Source organism: Parambassis ranga, chromosome 22 (genome assembly GCF_900634625.1).
Source record: "Parambassis ranga chromosome 22, fParRan2.1, whole genome shotgun sequence".
NCBI lineage: Eukaryota > Metazoa > Chordata > Actinopteri > Ambassidae > Parambassis > Parambassis ranga.
Window position 1 is genome coordinate 2,903,347 of NC_041042.1, and position 25,415 is coordinate 2,928,761.

Genomic DNA, 25,415 nt, shown 5'->3' on the forward strand with positions numbered 1-25,415 from the left:
ATTACTGGAGGTCTTCTCTATCACCACAGTGAGTTTCATGAAAAAATACTGCAGAATTATGGTGAAATGGAAGGTTGAATCGGCACTAAAATGTGAATGTTTGAGAAATTTTGCATTTTTAAAAAATTCACAATAAAATATTCATAAATGCTACAGGAAATATTTCACTGTATTATTATTACTGGAGGTCTTCTCTATCACCACAGTGAGTTTCATGAAAAAATACTGCAGAATTATGGTGAAATGGAAGGTTGAATCGGCACTAAAATGTGAATGTTTGAGAAATTTTGCATTTTTAAAAAATTCACAATAAAATATTCATAAATGCTACAGGAAATATTTCACTGTATTATTGTTTCTGAACGTCTTCTCTATCACCACAGTGAGTTTCATGAAAAATTACTGCAGAATTATGGAGAAATGGAAGGTTGAATTGGCACTAAAATCCAAATTTTTGAGAAATTTTACATTTTTTTAAAAATTCACTATACAATATTCATAAAAGCTGCAGAAGATATTTCACTGTATTATTGTTACTGGAGGACTTCTTTATCACCACAGTGAGTTTCATGAAAAAATACTGCAGAAGCATGGAGAAATGGAAGGTTGAATTGGCACTAAAATCCAAATTTTTGAGAAATTTTGCATTTTTTAAAAATTCACTATACAATATTCATAAAAGCTGCAGAAGATATTTCACTGTATTATTGTTACTGGAGGACTTCTCTATTACCATAGTGAGTTTCATGAAAAAATACTGCAGAATTGTGAAGAAATGAAAGATTGAATCGGCACTAAAATCTGGATTTTCTAGAAATTTTGCATTTTTAAAAACAAAATCGCAATAAAATATTCATAAAAGCTGCAGAAGATATTTCACTGTATTATTGTTTCTGAATGTCTTCTCTATCACCACAGTGAGTTTCATGAAAAAATACTGCAGAAGTATGGAGAAATGGAAGGTTGAATCAGCACTAATATCCGAATTTTTGAGAAATTTTGCATTTTTAAAAAATTCACAATAAAATATTCATAAATGCTGCAGAAGATATTTCACTGTATTATTGTTTCTGAACGTCTTCTCTATCACCACAGTGAGTTTCATGAAAAAATACTGCAGAATTATGGTGAAATGGAAGGTTGAATCGGCACTAAAATCTGAATGTTTGAGAAATTTTGCATTTTTAAAAAATTCACAATAAAATATTCATAAATGCTGCAGAAGATATTTCACTGTATTATTGTTTCTGAAGGTCTTCTATATCACCACAGTGAGTTTCATGAAAAACTACTGCAGAAGTATGGAGAAATGGAAGGTTGAATTGGCACTAAAATCTGGATTTTCTAGAAATATTGTATTTTTAAGAAATTCACAATAAAACATCCATAAATGCTGCAGAACATATTTCACTGTATTATTATTACTGGAGGTCTTCTCTATCACCACAGTGAGTTTCATGAAAAAATACTGCAGAATTATGGTGAAATGGAAGGTTGAATCGGCACTAAAATGTGAATGTTTGAGAAATTTTGCATTTTTAAAAAATTCACAATAAAATATTCATAAATGCTACAGGAAATATTTCACTGTATTATTGTTTCTGAACGTCTTCTCTATCACCACAGTGAGTTTCATGAAAAATTACTGCAGAATTATGGAGAAATGGAAGGTTGAATTGGCACTAAAATCCAAATTTTTGAGAAATTTTACATTTTTTTAAAAATTCACTATACAATATTCATAAAAGCTGCAGAAGATATTTCACTGTATTATTGTTACTGGAGGACTTCTTTATCACCACAGTGAGTTTCATGAAAAAATACTGCAGAAGCATGGAGAAATGGAAGGTTGAATTGGCACTAAAATCCAAATTTTTGAGAAATTTTGCATTTTTTAAAAATTCACTATACAATATTCATAAAAGCTGCAGAAGATATTTCACTGTATTATTGTTACTGGAGGACTTCTCTATTACCATAGTGAGTTTCATGAAAAAATACTGCAGAATTGTGGAGAAATGAAAGATTGAATCGGCACTAAAATCTGGATTTTCTAGAAATTTTGCATTTTTAAAAACAAAATCGCAATAAAATATTCATAAAAGCTGCAGAAGATATTTCACTGTATTATTGTTTCTGAATGTCTTCTCTATCACCACAGTGAGTTTCATGAAAAAATACTGCAGAAGTATGGAGAAATGGAAGGTTGAATCAGCACTAATATCCGAATTTTTGAGAAATTTTGCATTTTTAAAAAATTCACAATAAAATATTCATAAATGCTGCAGAAGATATTTCACTGTATTATTGTTTCTGAACGTCTTCTCTATCACCACAGTGAGTTTCATGAAAAAATACTGCAGAATTATGGTGAAATGGAAGGTTGAATCGGCACTAAAATCTGAATGTTTGAGAAATTTTGCATTTTTAAAAAATTCACAATAAAATATTCATAAATGCTGCAGAAGATATTTCACTGTATTATTGTTTCTGAAGGTCTTCTATATCACCACAGTGAGTTTCATGAAAAACTACTGCAGAAGTATGGAGAAATGGAAGGTTGAATTGGCACTAAAATCTGGATTTTCTAGAAATATTGTATTTTTAAGAAATTCACAATAAAACATCCATAAATGCTGCAGAACATATTTCACTGTATTATTATTACTGGAGGTCTTCTCTATCACCACAGTGAGTTTCATGAAAAAATACTGCAGAATTGTGAAGAAATGAAAGGTTGAATCGGCACTAAAATCTGGATTTTCTAGAAATTTTGCATTTTTAAAAAAAAAAATCGCAATAAAATATTCATAAAAGCTGCAGAAGATATTTCACTGTATTACTGTTACTGGAGGTCTTCTCTATCACCACAGTGAGTTTCATGAAAAAATACTGCAGAAGTATGGAGAAATGGAAGGTTGAATTGGCACTAAAATCTGGATTTTTTTAGAAATATTGTATTTTTAAGAAATTCACAATAAAACATCCATAAATGCTGCAGAAAATATTTCACTGTATTATTATTACTGGAGGTCTTCTCTATCACCACAGTGAGTTTCATGAAAAAATACTGCAGAATTATGGTGAAATGGAAGGTTGAATCGGCACTAAAATGTGAATGTTTGAGAAATTTTGCATTTTTAAAAAATTCACAATAAAATATTCATAAATGCTACAGGAAATATTTCACTGTATTATTATTACTGGAGGTCTTCTCTATCACCACAGTGAGTTTCATGAAAAAATACTGCAGAATTATGGTGAAATGGAAGGTTGAATCGGCACTAAAATGTGAATGTTTGAGAAATTTTGCATTTTTAAAAAATTCACAATAAAATATTCATAAATGCTACAGGAAATATTTCACTGTATTATTGTTTCTGAACGTCTTCTCTATCACCACAGTGAGTTTCATGAAAAATTACTGCAGAATTATGGAGAAATGGAAGGTTGAATTGGCACTAAAATCCAAATTTTTGAGAAATTTTACATTTTTTTAAAAATTCACTATACAATATTCATAAAAGCTGCAGAAGATATTTCACTGTATTATTGTTACTGGAGGACTTCTTTATCACCACAGTGAGTTTCATGAAAAAATACTGCAGAAGCATGGAGAAATGGAAGGTTGAATTGGCACTAAAATCCAAATTTTTGAGAAATTTTGCATTTTTTAAAAATTCACTATACAATATTCATAAAAGCTGCAGAAGATATTTCACTGTATTATTGTTACTGGAGGACTTCTCTATTACCATAGTGAGTTTCATGAAAAAATACTGCAGAATTGTGGAGAAATGAAAGATTGAATCGGCACTAAAATCTGGATTTTCTAGAAATTTTGCATTTTTAAAAACAAAATCGCAATAAAATATTCATAAAAGCTGCAGAAGATATTTCACTGTATTATTGTTTCTGAATGTCTTCTCTATCACCACAGTGAGTTTCATGAAAAAATACTGCAGAAGTATGGAGAAATGGAAGGTTGAATCAGCACTAATATCCGAATTTTTGAGAAATTTTGCATTTTTAAAAAATTCACAATAAAATATTCATAAATGCTGCAGAAGATATTTCACTGTATTATTGTTTCTGAACGTCTTCTCTATCACCACAGTGAGTTTCATGAAAAAATACTGCAGAATTATGGTGAAATGGAAGGTTGAATCGGCACTAAAATCTGAATGTTTGAGAAATTTTGCATTTTTAAAAAATTCACAATAAAATATTCATAAATGCTGCAGAAGATATTTCACTGTATTATTGTTTCTGAAGGTCTTCTATATCACCACAGTGAGTTTCATGAAAAACTACTGCAGAAGTATGGAGAAATGGAAGGTTGAATTGGCACTAAAATCTGGATTTTCTAGAAATATTGTATTTTTAAGAAATTCACAATAAAACATCCATAAATGCTGCAGAACATATTTCACTGTATTATTATTACTGGAGGTCTTCTCTATCACCACAGTGAGTTTCATGAAAAAATACTGCAGAATTATGGTGAAATGGAAGGTTGAATCGGCACTAAAATGTGAATGTTTGAGAAATTTTGCATTTTTAAAAAATTCACAATAAAATATTCATAAATGCTACAGGAAATATTTCACTGTATTATTGTTTCTGAACGTCTTCTCTATCACCACAGTGAGTTTCATGAAAAATTACTGCAGAATTATGGAGAAATGGAAGGTTGAATTGGCACTAAAATCCAAATTTTTGAGAAATTTTACATTTTTTTAAAAATTCACTATACAATATTCATAAAAGCTGCAGAAGATATTTCACTGTATTATTGTTACTGGAGGACTTCTTTATCACCACAGTGAGTTTCATGAAAAAATACTGCAGAAGCATGGAGAAATGGAAGGTTGAATTGGCACTAAAATCCAAATTTTTGAGAAATTTTGCATTTTTTAAAAATTCACTATACAATATTCATAAAAGCTGCAGAAGATATTTCACTGTATTATTGTTACTGGAGGACTTCTCTATTACCATAGTGAGTTTCATGAAAAAATACTGCAGAATTGTGGAGAAATGAAAGATTGAATCGGCACTAAAATCTGGATTTTCTAGAAATTTTGCATTTTTAAAAACAAAATCGCAATAAAATATTCATAAAAGCTGCAGAAGATATTTCACTGTATTATTGTTTCTGAATGTCTTCTCTATCACCACAGTGAGTTTCATGAAAAAATACTGCAGAAGTATGGAGAAATGGAAGGTTGAATCAGCACTAATATCCGAATTTTTGAGAAATTTTGCATTTTTAAAAAATTCACAATAAAATATTCATAAATGCTGCAGAAGATATTTCACTGTATTATTGTTTCTGAACGTCTTCTCTATCACCACAGTGAGTTTCATGAAAAAATACTGCAGAATTATGGTGAAATGGAAGGTTGAATCGGCACTAAAATCTGAATGTTTGAGAAATTTTGCATTTTTAAAAAATTCACAATAAAATATTCATAAATGCTGCAGAAGATATTTCACTGTATTATTGTTTCTGAAGGTCTTCTATATCACCACAGTGAGTTTCATGAAAAACTACTGCAGAAGTATGGAGAAATGGAAGGTTGAATTGGCACTAAAATCTGGATTTTCTAGAAATATTGTATTTTTAAGAAATTCACAATAAAACATCCATAAATGCTGCAGAACATATTTCACTGTATTATTATTACTGGAGGTCTTCTCTATCACCACAGTGAGTTTCATGAAAAAATACTGCAGAATTGTGAAGAAATGAAAGGTTGAATCGGCACTAAAATCTGGATTTTCTAGACATTTTGCATTATTAAAATATTCACGATAAAACATCCATAAATGCTGCAGAAAATGTTTCACTGTATTATTGTTTCTGAATGTCTTCTCTATCACCACAGTGAGTTTCATGAAAAAATACTGCAGAAGTATGGAGAAATGGAAGGTTGAATTGGCACTAATATCCGAATTTTTGAGAAATTTTGCATTTTTAAAAAAAAATCGCAATAAAATATTCATAAAAGCTGCAGAAGATATTTCACTGTATTATTGTTTCTGAATGTCTTCTCTATCACCACAGTGAGTTTCATGAAAAAATACTGCAGAAGTATGGAGAAATGGAAGGTTGAATCGGCACTAATATCCGAATTTTTGAGAAATTTTGCATTTTTAAAAAATTCACTATAAAATATTCATAAATGCTGCAGAAGATATTTCACTGTATTATTGTTTCTGAACGTCTTCTCTATCCCCACCGTGAGTTTCATGAAAAAATACTGCAGAATTATGGAGAAATGGAAGGTTGAATCGGCACTAAAATCTGAATGTTTGAGAAATTTTGCATTTTTAAAAAATTCACAATAAAATATTCATAAATGCTACAGGAAATATTTCACTGTATTATTGTTTCTGAACGTCTTCTCTATCACCACAGTGGGTTTCATGAAAAATTACTGCAGAATTATGGAGAAATGGAAGGTTGAATTGGCACTAAAATCCAAATTTTTGAGAAATTTTGCATTTTTTTAAAAATTCCCTATACAATATTCATAAAAGCTGCAGAAGATATTTCACTGTATTATTGTTACTGGAGGACTTCTTTATCACCACAGTGAGTTTCATGAAAAAATACTGCAGAAGCATGGAGAAATGGAAGGTTGAATTGGCACTAAAATCCAAATTTTTGAGAAATTTTGCATTTTTTAAAAATTCACTATACAATATTCATAAAAGCTGCAGAAGATATTTCACTGTATTATTGTTACTGGAGGACTTCTCTATTACCATAGTGAGTTTCATGAAAAAATACTGCAGAATTGTGGAGAAATGAAAGATTGAATCGGCACTAAAATCTGGATTTTCTAGAAATTTTGCATTTTTAAAACCAAATCGCAATAAAATATTCATAAAAGCTGCAGAAGATATTTCACTGTATTATTGTTTCTGAATGTCTTCTCTATCACCACAGTGAGTTTCATGAAAAAATACTGCAGAAGTATGGAGAAATGGAAGGTTGAATCGGCACTAATATCCGAATTTTTGAGAAATTTTGCATTTTTAAAAAAATCACAATAAAATATTCATAAATGCTGCAGAAGATATTTCACTGTATTATTGTTTCTGAACGTCTTCTCTATCACCACAGTGAGTTTCATGAAAAAATACTGCAGAATTATGGTGAAATGAAAGGTTGAATCGGCACTAAAATCTGGATTTTCTAGACATTTTGCATTATTAAAATATTCACGATAAAACATCCATAAATGCTGCAGAAAATGTTTCACTGTATTATTGTTTCTGAATGTCTTCTCTATCACCACAGTGAGTTTCATGAAAAAATACTGCAGAATTATGGTGAAATGGAAGGTTGAATCGGCACTAAAATCTGAATGTTTGAGAAATTTTGCATTTTTAAAAAATTCACAATAAAATATTCATAAATGCTACAGGAAATATTTCACTGTATTATTGTTACTTATTATTGTTAAAGGTTACATGCCCAATGTTTGATTTTATGAGCAATGACTGATGTTAAAGAACAAAACGGTGTGAATTGTGCTGCTTCAGATTCCCTCGTGCTTTCATTCACTCAGTGGAAGTTAAGGACACACTCTCAGACCCTCTCAACCTGGCAGGATTCTCTTTTTAGTAAAATATGAGCACCACACAGGGTCACAGGCAGCGGAGCACCAACACACACGAACCGCCAACACCTGCTCAAAGTGCTTAGCCGAGTAGAAATTAATCCGGTTGGTATAAAATGGTAAAATATCTTTGAAATCCATGTGAGGGTGAACTTATAGATCAATAAATGATTAATGGATTGCAAAAAGAAAAGACACTGTTGCATATTAAAGTTAAAATGGCATGTAGCTGATGATTGGATAGAGCAGGAGAGCTCCGCGATTGGCTGCAGCTGCCAGTTGTTGCCTCTGATTAACACTTGGGAAGCAGAAGTACCGGCACTGTGCACAGTTTGTGTTATTCACAGCAGCTGTGAGCATCAGCGCCACTAGAGGATACAGTTAACTCTGTGCCCTCTGCATATGGCTGACATTACCAGTCAGGGATGGTAAATATCAAGTCCAGCTCACATGGGAGTCAGTTTTTCAGCAGCAGCTGAGTCATGACATCCAATCATCAAACAATGGCAAACGTTAAATAGATTTGGATTTGCCAGCCCGCAACAACAGGAAATAATTACGTTCAACAAAAGCACCAAAAGTAAAAAGCTCTGTCACCTGCAGTGATTTGTGAAAACAGGAGCCAGCGTTCTGCTGTCAGCTGAAAGCGCTGATTCAATCTGCATTTTAACTCTGCCTTTATGTTACAGTCAGAAACTTCTGGGTCATGATTGATTCATGTTGATGTGGAGTAGGTGGCAAAACTCAAAGGCAATGCAAATCCTGCAGTGCTGCAGCAGGTGGGAGCCATCTTTCCGCATGTAAAGGACAAAAAGAAGCGATAATAGCAGGGTGTTATATAAGTTTTAGAGTTTCCAGTCTTATGGAATACAGCCACAATCTTCACCACTGAATTTAAAGTCATCAGGCAGCTGACTGAACACTCCTACACAGAGCTGATGCCTCCATGTTGCCATCTGGAAAATAGCTCAGCCCCAAGTGACTTATAAAGTCAGACGTCCAGGACTAAATGAGTCTAGTCTTTAAACTGCATATGCATCACAAACAAGCAGACAGTATATGAAGCTGGTCTGAATATCTATAGGGTGTTAAAGCTACCACAAAAGTAACTGTTCATCTCTGTTTCCATGGCCACAGTCTAAATAAATAAAGATGAACAGAAGTTACAACATATTTTTTAAAATGACCTGTCACGTCTACAACTGTATATTATGACCACAGACAGGTGGGCAACATATTATGGACACCCCAGAGAGATGGAGGACCCGACAGCTCTGCACCCAAAGCTAGCAGGCTAGCTGCAGTATAGGTCAAAACATGAGGCTACACAAAAACCTGGGCAGAACAACAAACTTGCCGTTACAGATCGTTGCAGAGGTAGATGTGGGAATGGGTGAGTGGACACACACACACACAGGCTCCAGGCATGGAGGTGGTTGCGGGTGAAGCAACGATAAATTAGCGGTCCACTATTGAAATAGTCATTAGTTGCAGCCGTACGCATGTGAAAATTACGACATTTATCCGATCCGATTACTCGAATAATCGCAAAAATAATCTGTGACTAATCGATTATCAATATAGTTGTTTGAGGCACCTCCTGACTTCACTGAGATAAGCGTCCTATAGCGATAATGCTAAGGTAGATTCTGGTGTTGACATAGAAAGCTGCTTGTAACTACAAAAAGAAAAGTCAGACTGTTCTGTCACTGTGAATCTTTAAATAGACTATTTACAGTAAGTAGGCTATGTCTAGGAGGAGTTACATTATGTGTATTCTGTACAATGTATAATTCAGTCTGGTGGATTTACATGGCGTTATACAACCCACATGAATCCTATTACATAAAAAAACAACTTCTGGGATTTACGACAACCAGAGTGACTTATGATCGTATGATGAATTAATATTCTATAAGCATTCGTTTTCATTCAGCTAATGGGCTACTCTGCAGCAATTACGTTTGCATGAAAGTCACTTCAATTAAAATATGCTTAAATGAAGACATGAATGAGAGATTTATCAATTAATATCCACCACTTTTTACTGTAAGATGGATGTGGGTGCTCAGACTTGAAAATCGTACCATTATTCTCTCCGTTCCCAGAGAAAAAGCCTCAGATTTCAGCAGCGACTCGCTGGTTATTAGTGATGGGATTTCAAAGCCTTCAGTGGAGTGTTGGGGTGTGACACACACACATTGATTTCTCACAGGATCATAACAAATTGATCCATTCTCCAGAGGTAGTTTTGCCTTTGCAAACAAAATTCTGCAGCAATCAATGCAGAGCCTCGACTCCCCCCGCTGGTGCAACGTTAAGCATCAGCTTACAGACAGAGATGGAGGTGCTGGGTGTGTGACCTGCATGCCAGCCCTGCAGCTAATTAGGTAATCTGCATGTTACAACACAACAGCAACGAGTCATCAGGGCGGGGAGGGGCGGGGGGGACAGATTGAGCCCGGCCGAGGGTGTGTATAAATCCACACCTTGCAGAAAAAAAGGCTGTGGACCAGCGTACTAATGGTTCTACGGGTCATTAGTGTTGGTAGGACAGGTGGGAAAGTATGTCAGCGCGCTCACAGTGTGCCGTTAGCGTTAGCGGCGCACAGCGATGGATGCGAGGGGGTGCAGCCCCAGCTGCTCGCCACACACCGTCATCCAGAGAAGAAGCGCCAGTTGATATCTTCACTGGTGAGCTGTTGTGACAGATCCTTTGTGAATGTTTGGACACGGCTGTTTAAGCACCACCAGCTCATATCTATTTGACTTTAAAGTTTCTCCCCTGAGGCCTTTTTTTTTTCTTCCTGACTTCACAGGCTCCCCCTGGGCGACGCTGCAGAGCAGATCCTCTGCATGCTCCTGTCCTGTCCCCCACCCTGTCTGACAGATTGCTGGTTACCCTCCCCCCCCTTTTTTTTCTTGTTACACCATTTTAACTTCCAGAAAAAATTAAAATAATTGCAGAAATACATTAGCTTCACCTCCATCTGTCCTCTCATTTTTCCCTGACACGCTCAGCTTTCTGAAAACGAAGACGTCCAGAGCTGCTGCTCTGCATAGTGATGTGACTATTATCACTGTGATGAGGAGCTACGGCAGGGTGACAGCTGTTTTTAAAACCTGAGTGCACCCACTCCAGAGGAGGAGAACTTTTTCCCACTACTTTCCCACTTCAATGTCTGCAAACAACTGTATTCTTCCCTGCCACTCTTCTCAATGCCTGCCTCATTAGTTCAGAGGCAGGAAACCAAATTACGCTCAATTACAAAGTTATGAAGGCCATCTGAAGTCCTGTCTCAGCAAGCGCATCTTAAACGATGACTCTGCTGTCCACTTGTGAAGCAAAACTAAAGGACAGAAGAGTCTTTTCAGCTCCGATCAAAGCGAGTAATTCTGTGATTACACGAGGAACATGGGAGCACGTCCAGCAGCTCTCCTGTGGTGGATTCATTTTCCCACTTATTGGCTCAAACCCAGAGTCTCTTTGCCAAAACAGAAGAGCGGTCCACGCGAGGCTGGCAAAAGAGAGACCCAACTCCAGCTGGGACGAGAGCACGACACGCACGGCTGCCTCATGAATCGCCTCTCCCATTAGAAAGCTGTTCATCCTTATTATCACGTAGACGGCTTGGCTCCTTCAGGCAAAGAGAGGAGAGAGGGGCAGGGAAATGAGGCCAGTCAGGCTGGGGTTTGTTTTTCTGGGTCTCTAAGGAGCTTACAGTAAATAGCACACAGGGGCTGCTGTTGGAAGTCTGAGTCCTGACTGCAGGACGCACATGAGGTGTTTCATTGAGGCATCCATCAAGCAGGTGAAAAACACGCGTGATGGCTCCGGGAGCTTTAAATCACTGCAGGATAATGTACGTGTAATTTATTTCTCTCTTTGTGGAGTCGGACCCTCTGAGAGGAGAAACATTTGAACACGTTCCTGCTAAAATACTGAGCCATGCACATCGGGGAGGGACTTACACACACACACACACACACACACACACACACACACACACACACACACACACACACACACACACACACTGTGTGGTTGTAAAAAAGATCAGATGATCTTTTCTTGGTTGTTGTCTTATTACATCCAGTGGCGGTCCGGACATGAGCACTCTTGCATCACTTTTAGCTTGATAGTCATTGTCAAAGCTGTCACTGCTGGCTAGCTAACGCTACTGTTGGACATCCACACCAATGAACCCGGCGACGTAACCTCTGCGCTCAAGGATAATCTATCATGTAGTTATGCTAACTACAGCCAGGGTTTCATTTTCTCCTTGAAATAATGACTGAATTAGGGCTGCAAGGATTATTCAAGTACTGGCGTAGCAGGATGATCAGCAGTTTGGGTGCAAGAGGACCCCCCCCCCACACACACACACACACACACACGGCTCCGGGCATGGAGGCGGTCGCAGATCGAAGCAATGACAAAGCAGCGGTCCAAAGTAGGCGTCCACCACAAAACAGTAGCAGCCGTATTTGTGGGAAAACTACGACATTTACGTGTGATCCAATGATCGCAAAAATAATCGGCGAGTATTCGATTGTCAAAATAGACGTTTGTTGCAGCCCAAGACTGAACAGCAGTTAAATGGTAGGTTACCCAAAGTGCACCTGTCTGTGACTTAACACAGACCAGCTTTTATAGCCTGTCCTGTCTTCATAAACATCTGGGCTCAGCATGGAATGTGAGTGTGTTACTGCCACACTCACACTGTGAAGCGATGTGTAAAAGAGGCCATTTGTGCGACATCACATGAGAATTTTGTCATAACTGGACCAGTGTGCGACTTGCTCGTGCAGAACTATCAAAGGAGGACCTCGTGTTTTGTCACCACACGATCGCAGTCAGTCGCAGCTTGGCTTTGTACTGTCGCTGGTGTCACTGGTCTGTCACTGATGATGTTACTCATGCAGACAGCTCTTTGTTGTTACAACAAATAATAACCCAAAATAAATTCCAGCGGCGGTGACACCAGCAGCTACAGTTTGTATTACTTTGTCACTGGTGTCACTCTTCTGTCGCTGGTGTGATCCTTCATTCAGAGGGATGATCTCCCATCATGTTCTGTTGCTGTACAGACAGTAAAAGACTTCAGAGGATTGGTGGATAATGTGACATCAGCTGCAGTTTATCAGTCACAACAATGGCGTCTTTTCATCGTTTTTGCTGCCACTCGGAAAAAAAACAACATCTCTCTGTTATTGTGGTCTTTGTGTGAAGATAAATCCGCCAGTATAAACAAAACACTATTTTAATACGTGTTAACCAATTCTGCTACTGTCACTCACACTCACTGAGCAAATAAATAGCTGAATATTGACTGAAGCAATAACAAGTGAGCGACTGTGCGACCGTACCTCTTGTATTTTGTCCATAAAATCTCAACATCCACAGATCAGATAGTGTTTCCTTCTCTTTCTTATTGATTACCAGGACAGAGGCTGGGATTTTATACTGTGAGTCCAAATATTAGGTCCAGATCTTATCTGTTCCGTTCACTTTTCTGGAAATTGTCTACTCTGGACAGCCACATCTACTCAGCCCGCAAAAATCCTCCCCATGAAATGGGTCTGAAGTCCCTCCCCCTCCTCCTCACAACCACACGAACACTGGGTACAAACCCTATCGCACCAATCGAACTGTTTATCTGGAATAAGGCGGGCTTTATGTGCCGACTTCCTGTTTGCCTCCTTCAAAAATATTTGCAGAATGCAGAACACCTCAGATTTGAGCAAAACCGACAACAGTCGGTCCAGAGGCAGTTCATTATTACTGTCCCCTGCAACTCAAATCCACCGAGACCAGACCAGTCTTTGTACAGGCCGCCTGTGCAGGCTTCAGTGGAGGCTTCACAAAAGTATAAATTCAAACCAGGTGTGTGGGAGCATCTTTAAAAGACCTTAGCATGAATTTAAACCTCTGAACATGCTTGTTAGTGAAGTCTGTTCTCTCAGTAAAGGTTCCATTAACTTGGCGCCGCTGTTTGTGTTACTCAGCATCAAAGGAGATCTGCAGCGCAAAAGCGTCACAGTGTTCACGAGTTCTTAATCCTCACACTTGTTCTGGCTCTTTGTTGTTGTTAGTCTTTTGCCAGAGGTGTGTGTGTGTGTGTGTGTGTGTGTGTGTGTGTGTGTGTGTGCAGCTGTTACTCACTCAGGCAGACGTTGTCATGGAAGAAAGTGAGGAAGTCGTTGCATTGCTCCCTGTGGTTGCCGCTCGCTGTGCAGGAGCACCAGGGTCCCACGTTGGATGTGGAGTTGTCAAGGTAGTTGGGAGTTATTGTGCTTCCTGTAGAGGGGAGGGGGAGGAGGCGAGGAAACGACACGTGTTTACAGGCGCGCTGAACAAACGCAGCGTCTTTACAGCACAGTGATTGAATCTGACCTTAGGCGTGTTCATGTGAATCGGAAGCAATCTCTTTGATTTAGTGAGCTGAATATTTAACACATCTCTGCCGTCTGTTGTTATTCAGGTGATCGTACCTGCGCCCGCACACAGCTTATCATCACCTCAGAAAAAAATGTGCAATTTCTGCAGAAAGTCTGACTGAAGACTTTGGTGTCACTTCTGGCTGATTTAATCCAGTTACGCTCACACTGATTATGACCTTACCCCGGTTACGATAATCAAATAAAGGCGTTTACATGGCAATTTCTATCATGGCAGCATTGCCCTAATCAGGTTAAGACTGAGTTATTAGTGTGCATGTAAATGTCCTCGCTGAGAGGGAAAGTGAGAAGAATTTAAAGAGGAACTGACGGAAGTGGAGTGACTGGCAGGTTTTTAAATGCAGCAGCCATGAAACCTGCGATAAAAAAAACAAAAGGCCGCCTGCTTAGTTTCACTGTACGCGTGTCATGATCAGTGGTGGAAAGTAACTAAGTATTTGTACTACTGTTACTGTACTTAAGTAATTTTTTATGTATTTATACTTTACTTAAGTAAAAAGTAGTGCATACTTTATACTTTGACTCCATGTTGCAGCTGTCACCTGTACTTTCTCCTCCACTACATTTCTACAGTGTCTGTAGTTCCTTGTTCCATGTGATGAACACAGTGCTGGACTGATGTGAGGTCAGAGTCTGCATGGAGGTGGTGTCACGCTGCCAGCTGTGTTTCTATAATGAGCCTCAGTCATGATGCCGGTGCTCTGGCTCAGTTAGCTAACTAGTTAGCTGCTGTCTGCTAACACAGGTCCATCCATTAATGTCTGATTAACATGAATCATAACATGAATCTACAGCAGGAACACTGACACAGTAAACATGCTGAATGCCTGTTTGTTATCAGCAGCCTCTCTGTTCACTTGATGCCCACAGCCTGCCTCATGACACACAGACCTGTCCACAGCTGCTTCTGGACTGAACATGGACATTAACTACACATGGTCCATTTTAATTTGAGATGATTTCTTTGATTATTTTAACCTGTTCAGATCCTGTGTGAGTACTTTTACTTTTACTACTTTAAGTACATTTAAAAGTGCTTAAGACTTTTCTTAAGTAGGATTGTTGACCACCACTGGTCATGTTTCAGAAAAATGGCGCTTAATATTTAAATACAACTTGTCTCAGTATGAAAAGAGGCCGCCAGCCTCAGCCTGCTCTTGAGTCTTATTTGTTGATGCTGCAGCAGATTAAGTCCGAGCAACTTTTTTTATAGGTTTCCCACATTCCGATCCGCCGTGCGCCATCACAGAGGGTTGTTCTGTTTCTGTGCTTTCTGCCTTTGGAGCTTTTCACCAGGAAATGATTGGGAAGTCACTGTCCAGGAAGCTTAATACAGCCCTGTAGCTCGTATTTTTGAAGTGGGTTAGAAATAAAATTGCTGCACTTTGAAGCAGTGCAGTTAAAAAAAATCTGATCTACCTCCATCGATTTCCTGGGTTCCAGACTTCCAAACAACAACACCTCCGAGTTTCACTTCTACTTCAGTTGTCTACACCGGCCAATCACAGCTCTCTGTCTCTGCCTGTGTTTATCTGCTCCCCACAAACCGAGCTGTTTTTGTCACCTCTTCTTTTTGCAGCAGTTCGGGGTGGCTTTGTTGTCCCACAATGACACGTTTGAACGGAGTGCTTTTTAACAACCTTTTGTGCATTATGTGATCTTTTGTCAAATGTTTTATCTGGAACACAATAAGCCGTGTTCCACGCCCCCCCGCCTGCTCCCACTAATCGCCACGTCGGGGATAATTCTCTCAAAACAGCAGTCGATAGTTGTAATTGCACTTCTTATAATGCCAACGATTTGTCCGCACACACTGCAGCCACATTAATCAGCATCCCATCGATCACTGGAGCGCACTTCTCATCACAATCCTTGATTCATTCTTTTCAGCTCTGTTCAGGGCACTTGTCTGCTCGCCACCTTCCTCCCTCTAAAAACCTTTTTGTCCCCGATCCATCACAGAAGGTGGGTGAGCCAAAGCTGGAAGAGGAAGATTTAGTTCTTACCTATCAGGCCGGTGTATGCGAGTAGACACGCTCCGTAGTTCTCCTGCTTGCAGCCGCTGGCGCTCAGCTCAGAGGGTTGGCAGTCATACTGGAACTGTGCCCAGCGAGACCTGTGGGAGCAATAACATGCCATCCATCATTTACTCGTGCTTGGCTGCTGCGCACGTCATGTCACTGAGCGGCGGCCAGCTTTGGTGCTTTCTCTCGATGTGGATCTCAAACCCACCAGGCTCAATCTGCCGGCCTATAATCCCACACCGGCTCCCTCTGCCCTTCAAGATCTCCCACTCTGCAGCACTTCAACCCGACTCCAGTCACCCCTGGTGACATTCATCCGTCTTTTTCTCTTCCCCAGCCACTTGTCTTCTGGAAGGCTGCCAAGCTGTAAGGAGTCAATGAGGGGCACGGCTAGGCCATGGCTCGGCTCTCTAAATACCGTGGGTGCTGTCTGGCAGGCCTGGCCGCGAGGAGATTAGACAAATATGGATCTCTCATATAAATACTTCCTCCCACAGCCGCTCTGCCTTTCCTTCATTTACCTTTCCTGCCAGCCGCCCAGACATCTCACCTCATCACCGTCATCATCATACAAGGCTATCACGGCCATCATATCGCATCATTGGCCCCCGTCGACTGGCATTTGCGATGGGATCCCCTCAGGACACCACAACTTTCTGCTCTGCCCTCGTTTGTCATGTCTTTGTAATGGTGTGTGTACAAAACTCGCAGGCTGTGCACTAAGTGGAGGCATCCTCTGCGGGCCGCCGGTTAATGCCAGCTGACTGGTGTGGGATTGGTGGGCCATGGCGGGGCCTTGAGAGGCTCCATCCATCGGGGAGGCGGTGGGGAATAATGCCTGATCGATAGCCGTGACAGATGAAGCCCTTTGTCTTCCTGACATTTGAAGAGGAACTAGATTAAACGCTGGCGACCATTTGCTGTCAGAGAGACTGGATGGGTCTGGGAACTCCATGTTCCTGCGAGAAACGCTCCCTATGAATCTTAATGTCTTTATAAGACGCTGTTAGTTTTCTGATTGGACAACCCATTTAAATTTGAATGAAATCGTTTTCATCAGCGTCTCTCACACAAAGGGATTTAACGCTGAATAAATATGCTTATTCAGATAGCCTGTCTTGTAGTGGGTCACTTTTCCGCAAACTACTTACTGATCCTGATGATGTCTTGGCTGTACATGTTGATAAATATTTTCTGAGCTCCCTGGCAGGAAAGTCGTGTGTGACTCCCAAGTGATGATGGCTGCTCTAATAAAGACTATTTCACATGGCTGCTTGTTGCCTGGCTGCTTCGCTCAGAAAATGAATGCAGAATTTAATTGAACCAATTAAACACAGTTAATGAGTATAACAATTGAATTAATTAAACACAGCTGAGTAATTAAATCTAAATGAACATATCACCCCAGCCAGACCTATCTTCCAAGACACACAGCACCACTTAGAGTCCGGAGGGAGCGTCGGTGTGAGAGGGGCCACCGCATTAACACAAAGAGTGTTGAACTGATTGTTGTCAGTCATCTACAGCAACACTGCCTATTCCAGAGCTGGTTAAATGATCGTCAAGATATGCATGCTCTTCCATACCTCTCTGTGTGGAAGGGTCTGAGTAAAGGTCTGCACCTCTTAAAGAGAAAAACCAGCAGTGACAGCTTTGACAACGTAGCAATTAGCATGTGGTTTATTGTCTAGCGGTGTTGAAACAAGTCCCAGATAGCAAAATTAGTGTGGCCTAAATCTGGTTCTTATCTGGGCCATTTATGGCATGGAATGACAGGACTCAAGTGCCACAAGCAGGCCAGACCATAGCCACATCCCCACCAAAAATGAACCACATAAACCGCACTGGCCCACTGTAGACTCACAGGAAGAGGCCCACTTTAAATTTGAGAATTTAAAACCACATTTGCTGTTTTACATGTGGGCCGCTAGAAGCTCACATCCATCCATCACATTTAGATGAAGGCCAGGAGTGCCGTGTCAATGCCAGAAGTGGGCCATGTTTGCTGGTCTCTGGGGAGAACGTTCCTGTTAGCCATAATGCTAACCTGGTACCAACAAGTTGGATATGACTCCCTTTGTGTTTGACTTTCCCTCTAACACCAAGTGTACATGTTATGTGAGGGGGTTTTACAGCAAGCTTTTAATAATAAAAGCCAAATTCAAATTCAAAAAAAGTCCAAAAGGTACAAACAAAATCCAAAAAAAAGAAAAAAAAAGAAAAGCATGAGAATCCAAAGGAGAAGAGGAGGATGGGAACATACAGGAGAAACGTGGAGGACACGACACCAAGGTAAGCAGACGAACCAACGAGAACAACGAGGAGCACAGGAGCACAGGACTTAAACAAGACACAGACGAGAGGCATTAGGGGGCGGGGCCAGCAATCCTAACACAAGGAAGTAAAACTCACAGGGAAATACAAAGGGACGCAGACTTTCAAACTAAACAACACTACGAACAGATGAGGGAGGTCAGGAGACAGCAACACACAAGGGAGGTCAGGGCAGGAAGGAAAACTAATACAGAGCCCAAAAGATGTCAAAATAAACAGAGAACTGGGCAAAAAAAGCCAATAGGCTGCCGCAGATGATGATTTTCTACATAATTAGTAGACACATAATTAGAATTGTGTCCTGGGGCTGAGATCTGTATATCTTGACTGACCCTACACGTCCTCAGAAATGAACAGCACTGTGGGTCAGCTGGTCAGGTGACCAAGGACACGTCTGTTCACTCATTAGCAGTTAGCTTTAGACATCAAACTAGTGCATCGCTGTAAAGACGGCATTCACTTTAATGTGGAAATACATTACCACCTATTTCAGCTACATTGCTAATGAGCCTCTCTGCAAATAGGCACCACATATTGAAATATGAAATATTAAACTCTTTTTTTTACATCATTTTAGCAAGGGTTGGAATTACCAAAAGGGGGTTGGAAACATATTCTTTCAGATCTTTGCATCTCCTCACCAGCCAGACTGCATCCTTGCAAGTTTAGAGCATATGTTAGAAGGTTGTTGTTGCAGTTTCAAAACAACACGAATACACCAGTAACAGAAAAGGGAGGAGAATCCCATGTGAGACACACATGTAGCGGCAGATCTTTGTGTGGTTTGAGTGCTCAGCGATGCTGCGCTTCCTCGAAAGTCAGTAAAACAGATGTCAAAATTTACCGAGGCTGAACTCAACGGAAACGTTTGTGCAGAGGGGAGGAACTGTCAACAAAGCTGCAAAATGCAGCAAACAGATGCAGTGCTGGTGAAGGAACAGATTACACACAGTTCATTCCTCAGCAGCTGCAAACACGAGAGAGCTAAAAAAGACACTGAATATCAGAATGAATCTCACCACCTGGCCTCACACTCACAGCAATGTGTAAATAGGAGCTGTTTGCTAAGACGTCAGCCGACCATCACATATGTAAGAACTCGTCTTTTCCTGTGAACCTTTTAAAATGATTCTGTTTTTTTAGTGTAAAACAGCTGAAAGGATATGACAAAGCAAAGAGCCCCAGATCTGAAGAGCTGGCAGATCAAACAGATCCTGGATGTGTCAGTGTCCTCAGGCGAGTGTTTACAACTTAACAATTTTAACAAAAGAATCCAATAAGCTGATGGAGTGTATCAAAGATTTCATGTGGGAGTTTACTTTCTGCCTCTAACCATCCAAAAACCTTTAACTCTGCTTTGAGTCTTGGACATCAGAGCTTCAGAGCAGCGACTCCGTTTTGCAAATCAATCAGTGTTTGCTGTATTAGAGTTTAGGTTTTCTGGTGTCTCACCAACAGGCTTTGAAGAGTTTTAGCGTTAAAGGAATGAACCAGAAGACACAGGCCCTGCGGCGATGTCAGCTCAGGAAATGAAGTGTGAAATGTTCCTAGCAGCAGGCAGCATTTACCGTGAGACAACATTTGTAACTCCTACCTGCACACGTAGTCAGCCTTGCAGATCCGCAGCTGAGCCAGGCAGTTGGGCTTGTCCTTGTCTTCGTAGGAGCAGGTCGGCACGATGGTCTGCCTGCGGCGCTCGGCGCAGGCCGTGTCGGTGCAGGGACAGAACAGCAGCTCGTGGGTGTAGTCAGGGGGAACGCGGTCGAAGAACTTCCTCAGCGCCTTGTTGCACTTTGGTCGGTTACAGGGCCCCGAGCGGGCGGACGGCTGGATGCAGGCGGACACGTACTCCGTACGAAGCTTCTGACACGTTTCGTCGATGTTACACGCCTTGGCAGCATCCAGGCAGCGGTTCACCGTCGTTACTTCAGACTCTGAAAGGAGAAGGAGACATGAACGGGATGCAGTAAGCGTTTCATCCTTCTGTGTAGTTTGAGAAAATCAAATCCCAGGCAATGTTTACAAATGATTCCAACTCCTAATTGAAGTCGACATTGACTTGCTCCTCTCACCTCTAGACTCGGAGGCAGCGGTGCATTTACAGATGAAAAAAACATAAGTGTCCGTCTTGAAGAACAAACTAAAACCAAAATGATGATTGTATGTAATAGGCCTCCTTGTAATGAATAGAACATGACTGGTGCTGTTAATGTTGCATGAGCCCAGGCACTGGATGTGTTTCAGCCGAGGCCTAATGGCTGAATATTTCATTCTGCTGGGTTAATACGGAGTGGCAGCGGTGAAAAAGCGTCTCCTCCATCGCTCCAACCACACAACAAGGCCTGTAATTACCGCTCCTTCCACTTCATCCATCTATCCATCTCTTCAACACTCCCGCTCTGCATACCTCACTCACCTGACTCCCATCTTCCCTCGCCATCTTCCTCCCTGACACTCTGAGTGCCATTACCCCGCTCCATCTGCCTCCTCCCTCCCTCGTCTTCCATCCATTCTTCCACAACTTTGTCCGTGTCTACCTCCCTCTGTGTCCACGCTCACACTGAGTGTCCCCATAATGAGCCTCCTCCGTGGAGGAAGCAGAAAGCCTCTTTCATAACGTCTTTTTTTTAACCACATTATTTCTCAATCCATCATCGTGTGTGTGTGTGTGTGTGTGCATCCCATGCGACCTCACAGTCAATACGGCCATGATGACGTTCAGCTCCTCTGGCAGACAGAGCCGCTCATTAGTTTGTTAAGTGCCTGTAGTTGTTTCTCCTGGTGAGTTCAACTCCCACCAAGCTGTCATATAAAATATGAATGGCCTTGGAGCGCTAGCTAACAACTCACCGCTAAGCACAGGTTATACCCACCTTAACAGCTGGGCAGCAGTGGTGGAATGTAACTAAGTATTTGTACTTCTTTCCTGTAGTAACAGAGCATACCGGTACTTTAGACATTTACTCACAACATGGATCCAGAGTTAGCCTCCTCTGAACTGAGCCACCAGGGAGCGTATTTAAAAGATATGTTTGAATTTAGAGGGCCCAAAAAACGATTGGTGGATATACAAAGATACAATTGTCACTTCAGTAGGACTTCTGATGTAGCACTTCTACTTTTATTTAAGTACCAAGCTCCAGTACGTCCTCCACCACTGCTAAGCAGCCGAGGAGCTGAGACAAATTGTCTCCAGTTGCCACATGCATGGAAGCAGAACGTGCACATAGGTTTTCATGTGTTTTGTAAGTCATCACTTATTCAGAGACGACTTGTCGAGCGTGCAGCAACATTCATGCTTCACACACATCTCACACCCCCCAAAGTTTCTGCCGTCCTTCACTGCTCCTCACTCTCAGACCTGATTCTGTAATATTCAGTGTCACATATCTAAATTTTAAATGTGCAGTCTGTTGGTATTTGCACAGTGACACATTGAGTTGTTTTGGCACTCCTCCCCTGCACAATGGAATTGAAATGAATGTTTCAGCCTTAGAGGGAAACCTTGAATAAAAATCCATTTCTGTGGGTGACAAACACTCAGTGTGCAGGTTGAAGTGTGTAGACTACCATTACTTGATGTTAGAAACGTGTGAACGTGGTTTAGGAATCTATTGGGCGTCTTTGGATGCAACTAGATAGACCAAAGCAAACCTTCCCCATGTTAAGGGTCACAGGGTCACCTCAGACTCATCTGTTTCCCAGCCTACTGGAGACACTGAGTCTATAAAGAAGTTCCCATAGCATTCCTCATCTACTAATGTCCCGTCACACACTGCTTCAGCAAGAAAACATGATGAGTATGTTTTCATATCTCCAAGATCTGAGCCGGAAAGAGGAGCAAACAGCCTGGAAAAGGATGAAGTCTGCATGTTATCTTTGAGCCCATGTTATGGAGAACATCTGTCCACTGAGTGTGAGCCAAGAGTTTGCTGCAGACAAACAAATGACCACCTGGAAAAGGTGATGAAATCCGTGAAGACAACACCTTAGGCTGAGGGCACACTACACGACTTTCCCTAGTCTTAACAGATTTTGGGGGGGTCACACCTTATCAACTGCTCCTGATGATGAGGGATCACAGACTACAACCAACTAAAGACAACTGAACGCAGCAAACTCTGGATGGCCACAGTTTACAAAAAAACATACCAGCTGGTGGCGGTAATGCAGCAACTTGTTGTTTGCTAAATGCCAAAAAACCCAAAGAAGAAGAAGAAGAAGAAGAAGAAGGAAGAGAAAGAAGAAGAAATAAACACTGATGACAGCCGGCCCGCTGCTGCTGCTGTCTGTGCAGCTATAAAGGAAGAAAAACCAGGTTTGGATCAAGCAGTAGAGGTGTTCATCAGTGTTTTGATTTTCACGCTAGTCTCCGTCGGCGTCTGACGCTGCCTCTTGTGCTGCATCTTGGCTGCTGGCAATGCGTGTTTGCAGCTGCGCCAGTGATCAGCCCAGGCAAGTTTGAGCTGTCCACACCCTCCTGCTTCGTAAATTGTATACCTTGAAATGATTTGTATGTCTTGTGCAGAAACAATAGATTAATATTTAACATAACTGGAGTCTCCGCTGATCTAACTAAACACTGACGAAGAAGAAAGGAATGAGGACACACCTCATGAACCCTGGGCTCCTGCATATTACAACTGTCTGCCCCTCAGCTTCCATGTTCTGTTTGTTTTATAATCAGATTCTGATGTATTGTTTCAGCTTCAAACCTCAGCTTTCACTGAAGCTGGTGTTTTTCGGATCTTTGCTGCTTTTTAAAGCTCGTATCCAACATGTTGCATCAGAGATTCACTAAAATGCAAACAGATGGCGTTCGCCTTCTGAGCGAGACGCATGAAATGGAAAATCCTTGTAAAAGGATAGGAAGTAATTCTACCACTCCTACAGGCCGGTGACGCATTAAAAAGCTGCAGAACATCTGATGTTTTCACACAGACGCCGTCCCCGAACAGGCCCGACACGACTTTGCTGTAGTTAACTGATTAATTGGTACAGGGTGAAGCTGTGTTATTCGAATGCTCCTCGGAATATGATGAGCTGCGTCTCCGGCTCGCATCTCTGAGAAGGGTCATTACTTTGTTTGAGGGAGGGATGCTGCGAGGGCGGAAAAACATCCATTAATCACGTCTTTGCTGTTTTGGCAGTCGACTTGTCGAGATGCTCGGCATGGATGTCAACTTTGACCTGCCGCCGACTTACTGCGCTGAAATTTTACGAGGAGGCGGTACAGTGCAGGTAATTCAGAGCAGCCTGTCATTTTAACAAGCTGCATATGTAGGAGGTCACAGAACATATGACGACACTAAAACTTTCAAAGAGGACGGTCACAAGGGCTGTAATCAACCAAAGAAAGTCTTGGTCGACTGAAACCCTTTAATTTCGACTTAAAATCGACTGTATCGCTCCTCCGTGCTTCCTGACTACGGCGGGGAAGTTGAAGCAGGAAAGCTTAACGAATAACAGTAATAGTAACATAAAGAGTACAAAGAGTAGTCATTTATTTGTTTATTATTACATCGTTTTGACCTGATTATTTTTGCACTGAAATTAATTACACACTGACAGCGTTTTGAATCACGTCCGTTTTTAGCTGATATGCGATGTCGAGCTGTGACAGACAGACACGTTATTGATCCGCGAGGGGAAATTGAGGATGCAAACTTTTTTCCATGCAGATGTCTCTGACATGGTAGAAGAGGACTGACTTAAATGACACGGTCAAAACTACATAAATATTCAGCAAACCACCGGGCCGGTACTCTGTCTCTAGTGGGTCTAGTGGGCTAAACCAAAGTAGTGAAAACAAGGGGGGTGTTCAAAGATCGACTGTTACCTGTGAAACGGGTGCGCCAAAAACACCCCCATTAGCACTTGGCACATTCCTCCTGATAAAATTAACGCTACAAAAAGTCGACCAATTAGAATATTGGTCGAGCCAGAACGTATAATAATAATAATAATAATAATAAATCGACCAGTCGACCGGGAGATTACAGCCCTAACGATCACTAAAACGCGATTGTTTAATTTTGTCTTTTTTTGTGCGTGATTTTTTTCTTCCACCTGTACTCACACACACAGGTGACAGCAGATTATCCTACTCTGATCTCACTTAATTATGCACAACAAGCCCATAGAAAATGAATTGGCTAAGGAGATGAAGGTGAATGATACGGCACGCATGATGATTTTCAGGGAGTCGTGAATGGAGTCGAGCTGCTATCACCACTACAACACACACACGGGGAAGAGATGAGATGGTTCGGGAGCCACGGGAGCTCTGCTGCAGAGGCGCACTTTAAAAACTGGATACATCTTTATTTTGTACATGTCGCCGCACTCCCAGGAGTCGATAATTACTTTGGTGAGTGTGGAGAAAATGATTGTTAAATGACTGGAATCAGATCGGAGTTGTAATAAATCATAATCATTCTTCAGCTACCTTATGAGCTTGCACAATTTTTCAGTGGTGTGGACGAGTGTGACTTCTGGGTGCCTCGCTTGTAACGCTGTTTAGCTCATAATTTCTTTGTTGATTAGAATGTTAAACATGTGCTTAAAGCTGCCGTTTGTCCCTTGGAGCTGCCCGGTGTTAGTATTCACCATAACCTCATAATGATTGATCAGTTTTTGCTGACTAAATGTTTATTTTGTGTAAAATATTTCAGCTACTGTCTTAATGAATGTCTACAGGCTGCCCTGGTCTGCAGTGAATCATTGATGAACAATAATATACAGTCATTTGTGAGAGTCCACCTCTAACAACAACAACATGCGCAAATGTTTTGCAAGAGATCTCAGAATATAAGAGCAGCTCAGCACCAATGCACAGGCGACCATTTGTGAAGTACGGAACCAAGAAGGTGCATGACGTGAAAGTACTTCACCCACTCGAGCCGTTTAAAGACCATTAGTCAAATGAAAGAAGCCATAGTCTGATAATAATAATAATAAT

The 25,415-nt window shown here is 40.7% G+C and overlaps 1 protein-coding gene across 1 annotated transcript in view; it reads right to left on the reverse strand.

Moving 5' to 3' along the window:
- gfra4a (GDNF family receptor alpha 4a) overlaps nt 1-25,415 on the reverse strand; it is a 35,569-nt gene that overhangs the window by 7,593 nt on the left and 2,561 nt on the right. The window contains exons 3-5 of the mRNA XM_028396336.1: nt 20,049-20,388; nt 16,103-16,212; nt 13,801-13,935 (exon numbers count right to left, since the gene is read on the reverse strand). Coding sequence (XP_028252137.1) covers nt 13,801-13,935; nt 16,103-16,212; nt 20,049-20,388 — 585 coding nt within the window. The remainder of the gene's footprint in view (nt 1-13,800; nt 13,936-16,102; nt 16,213-20,048; nt 20,389-25,415) is intronic.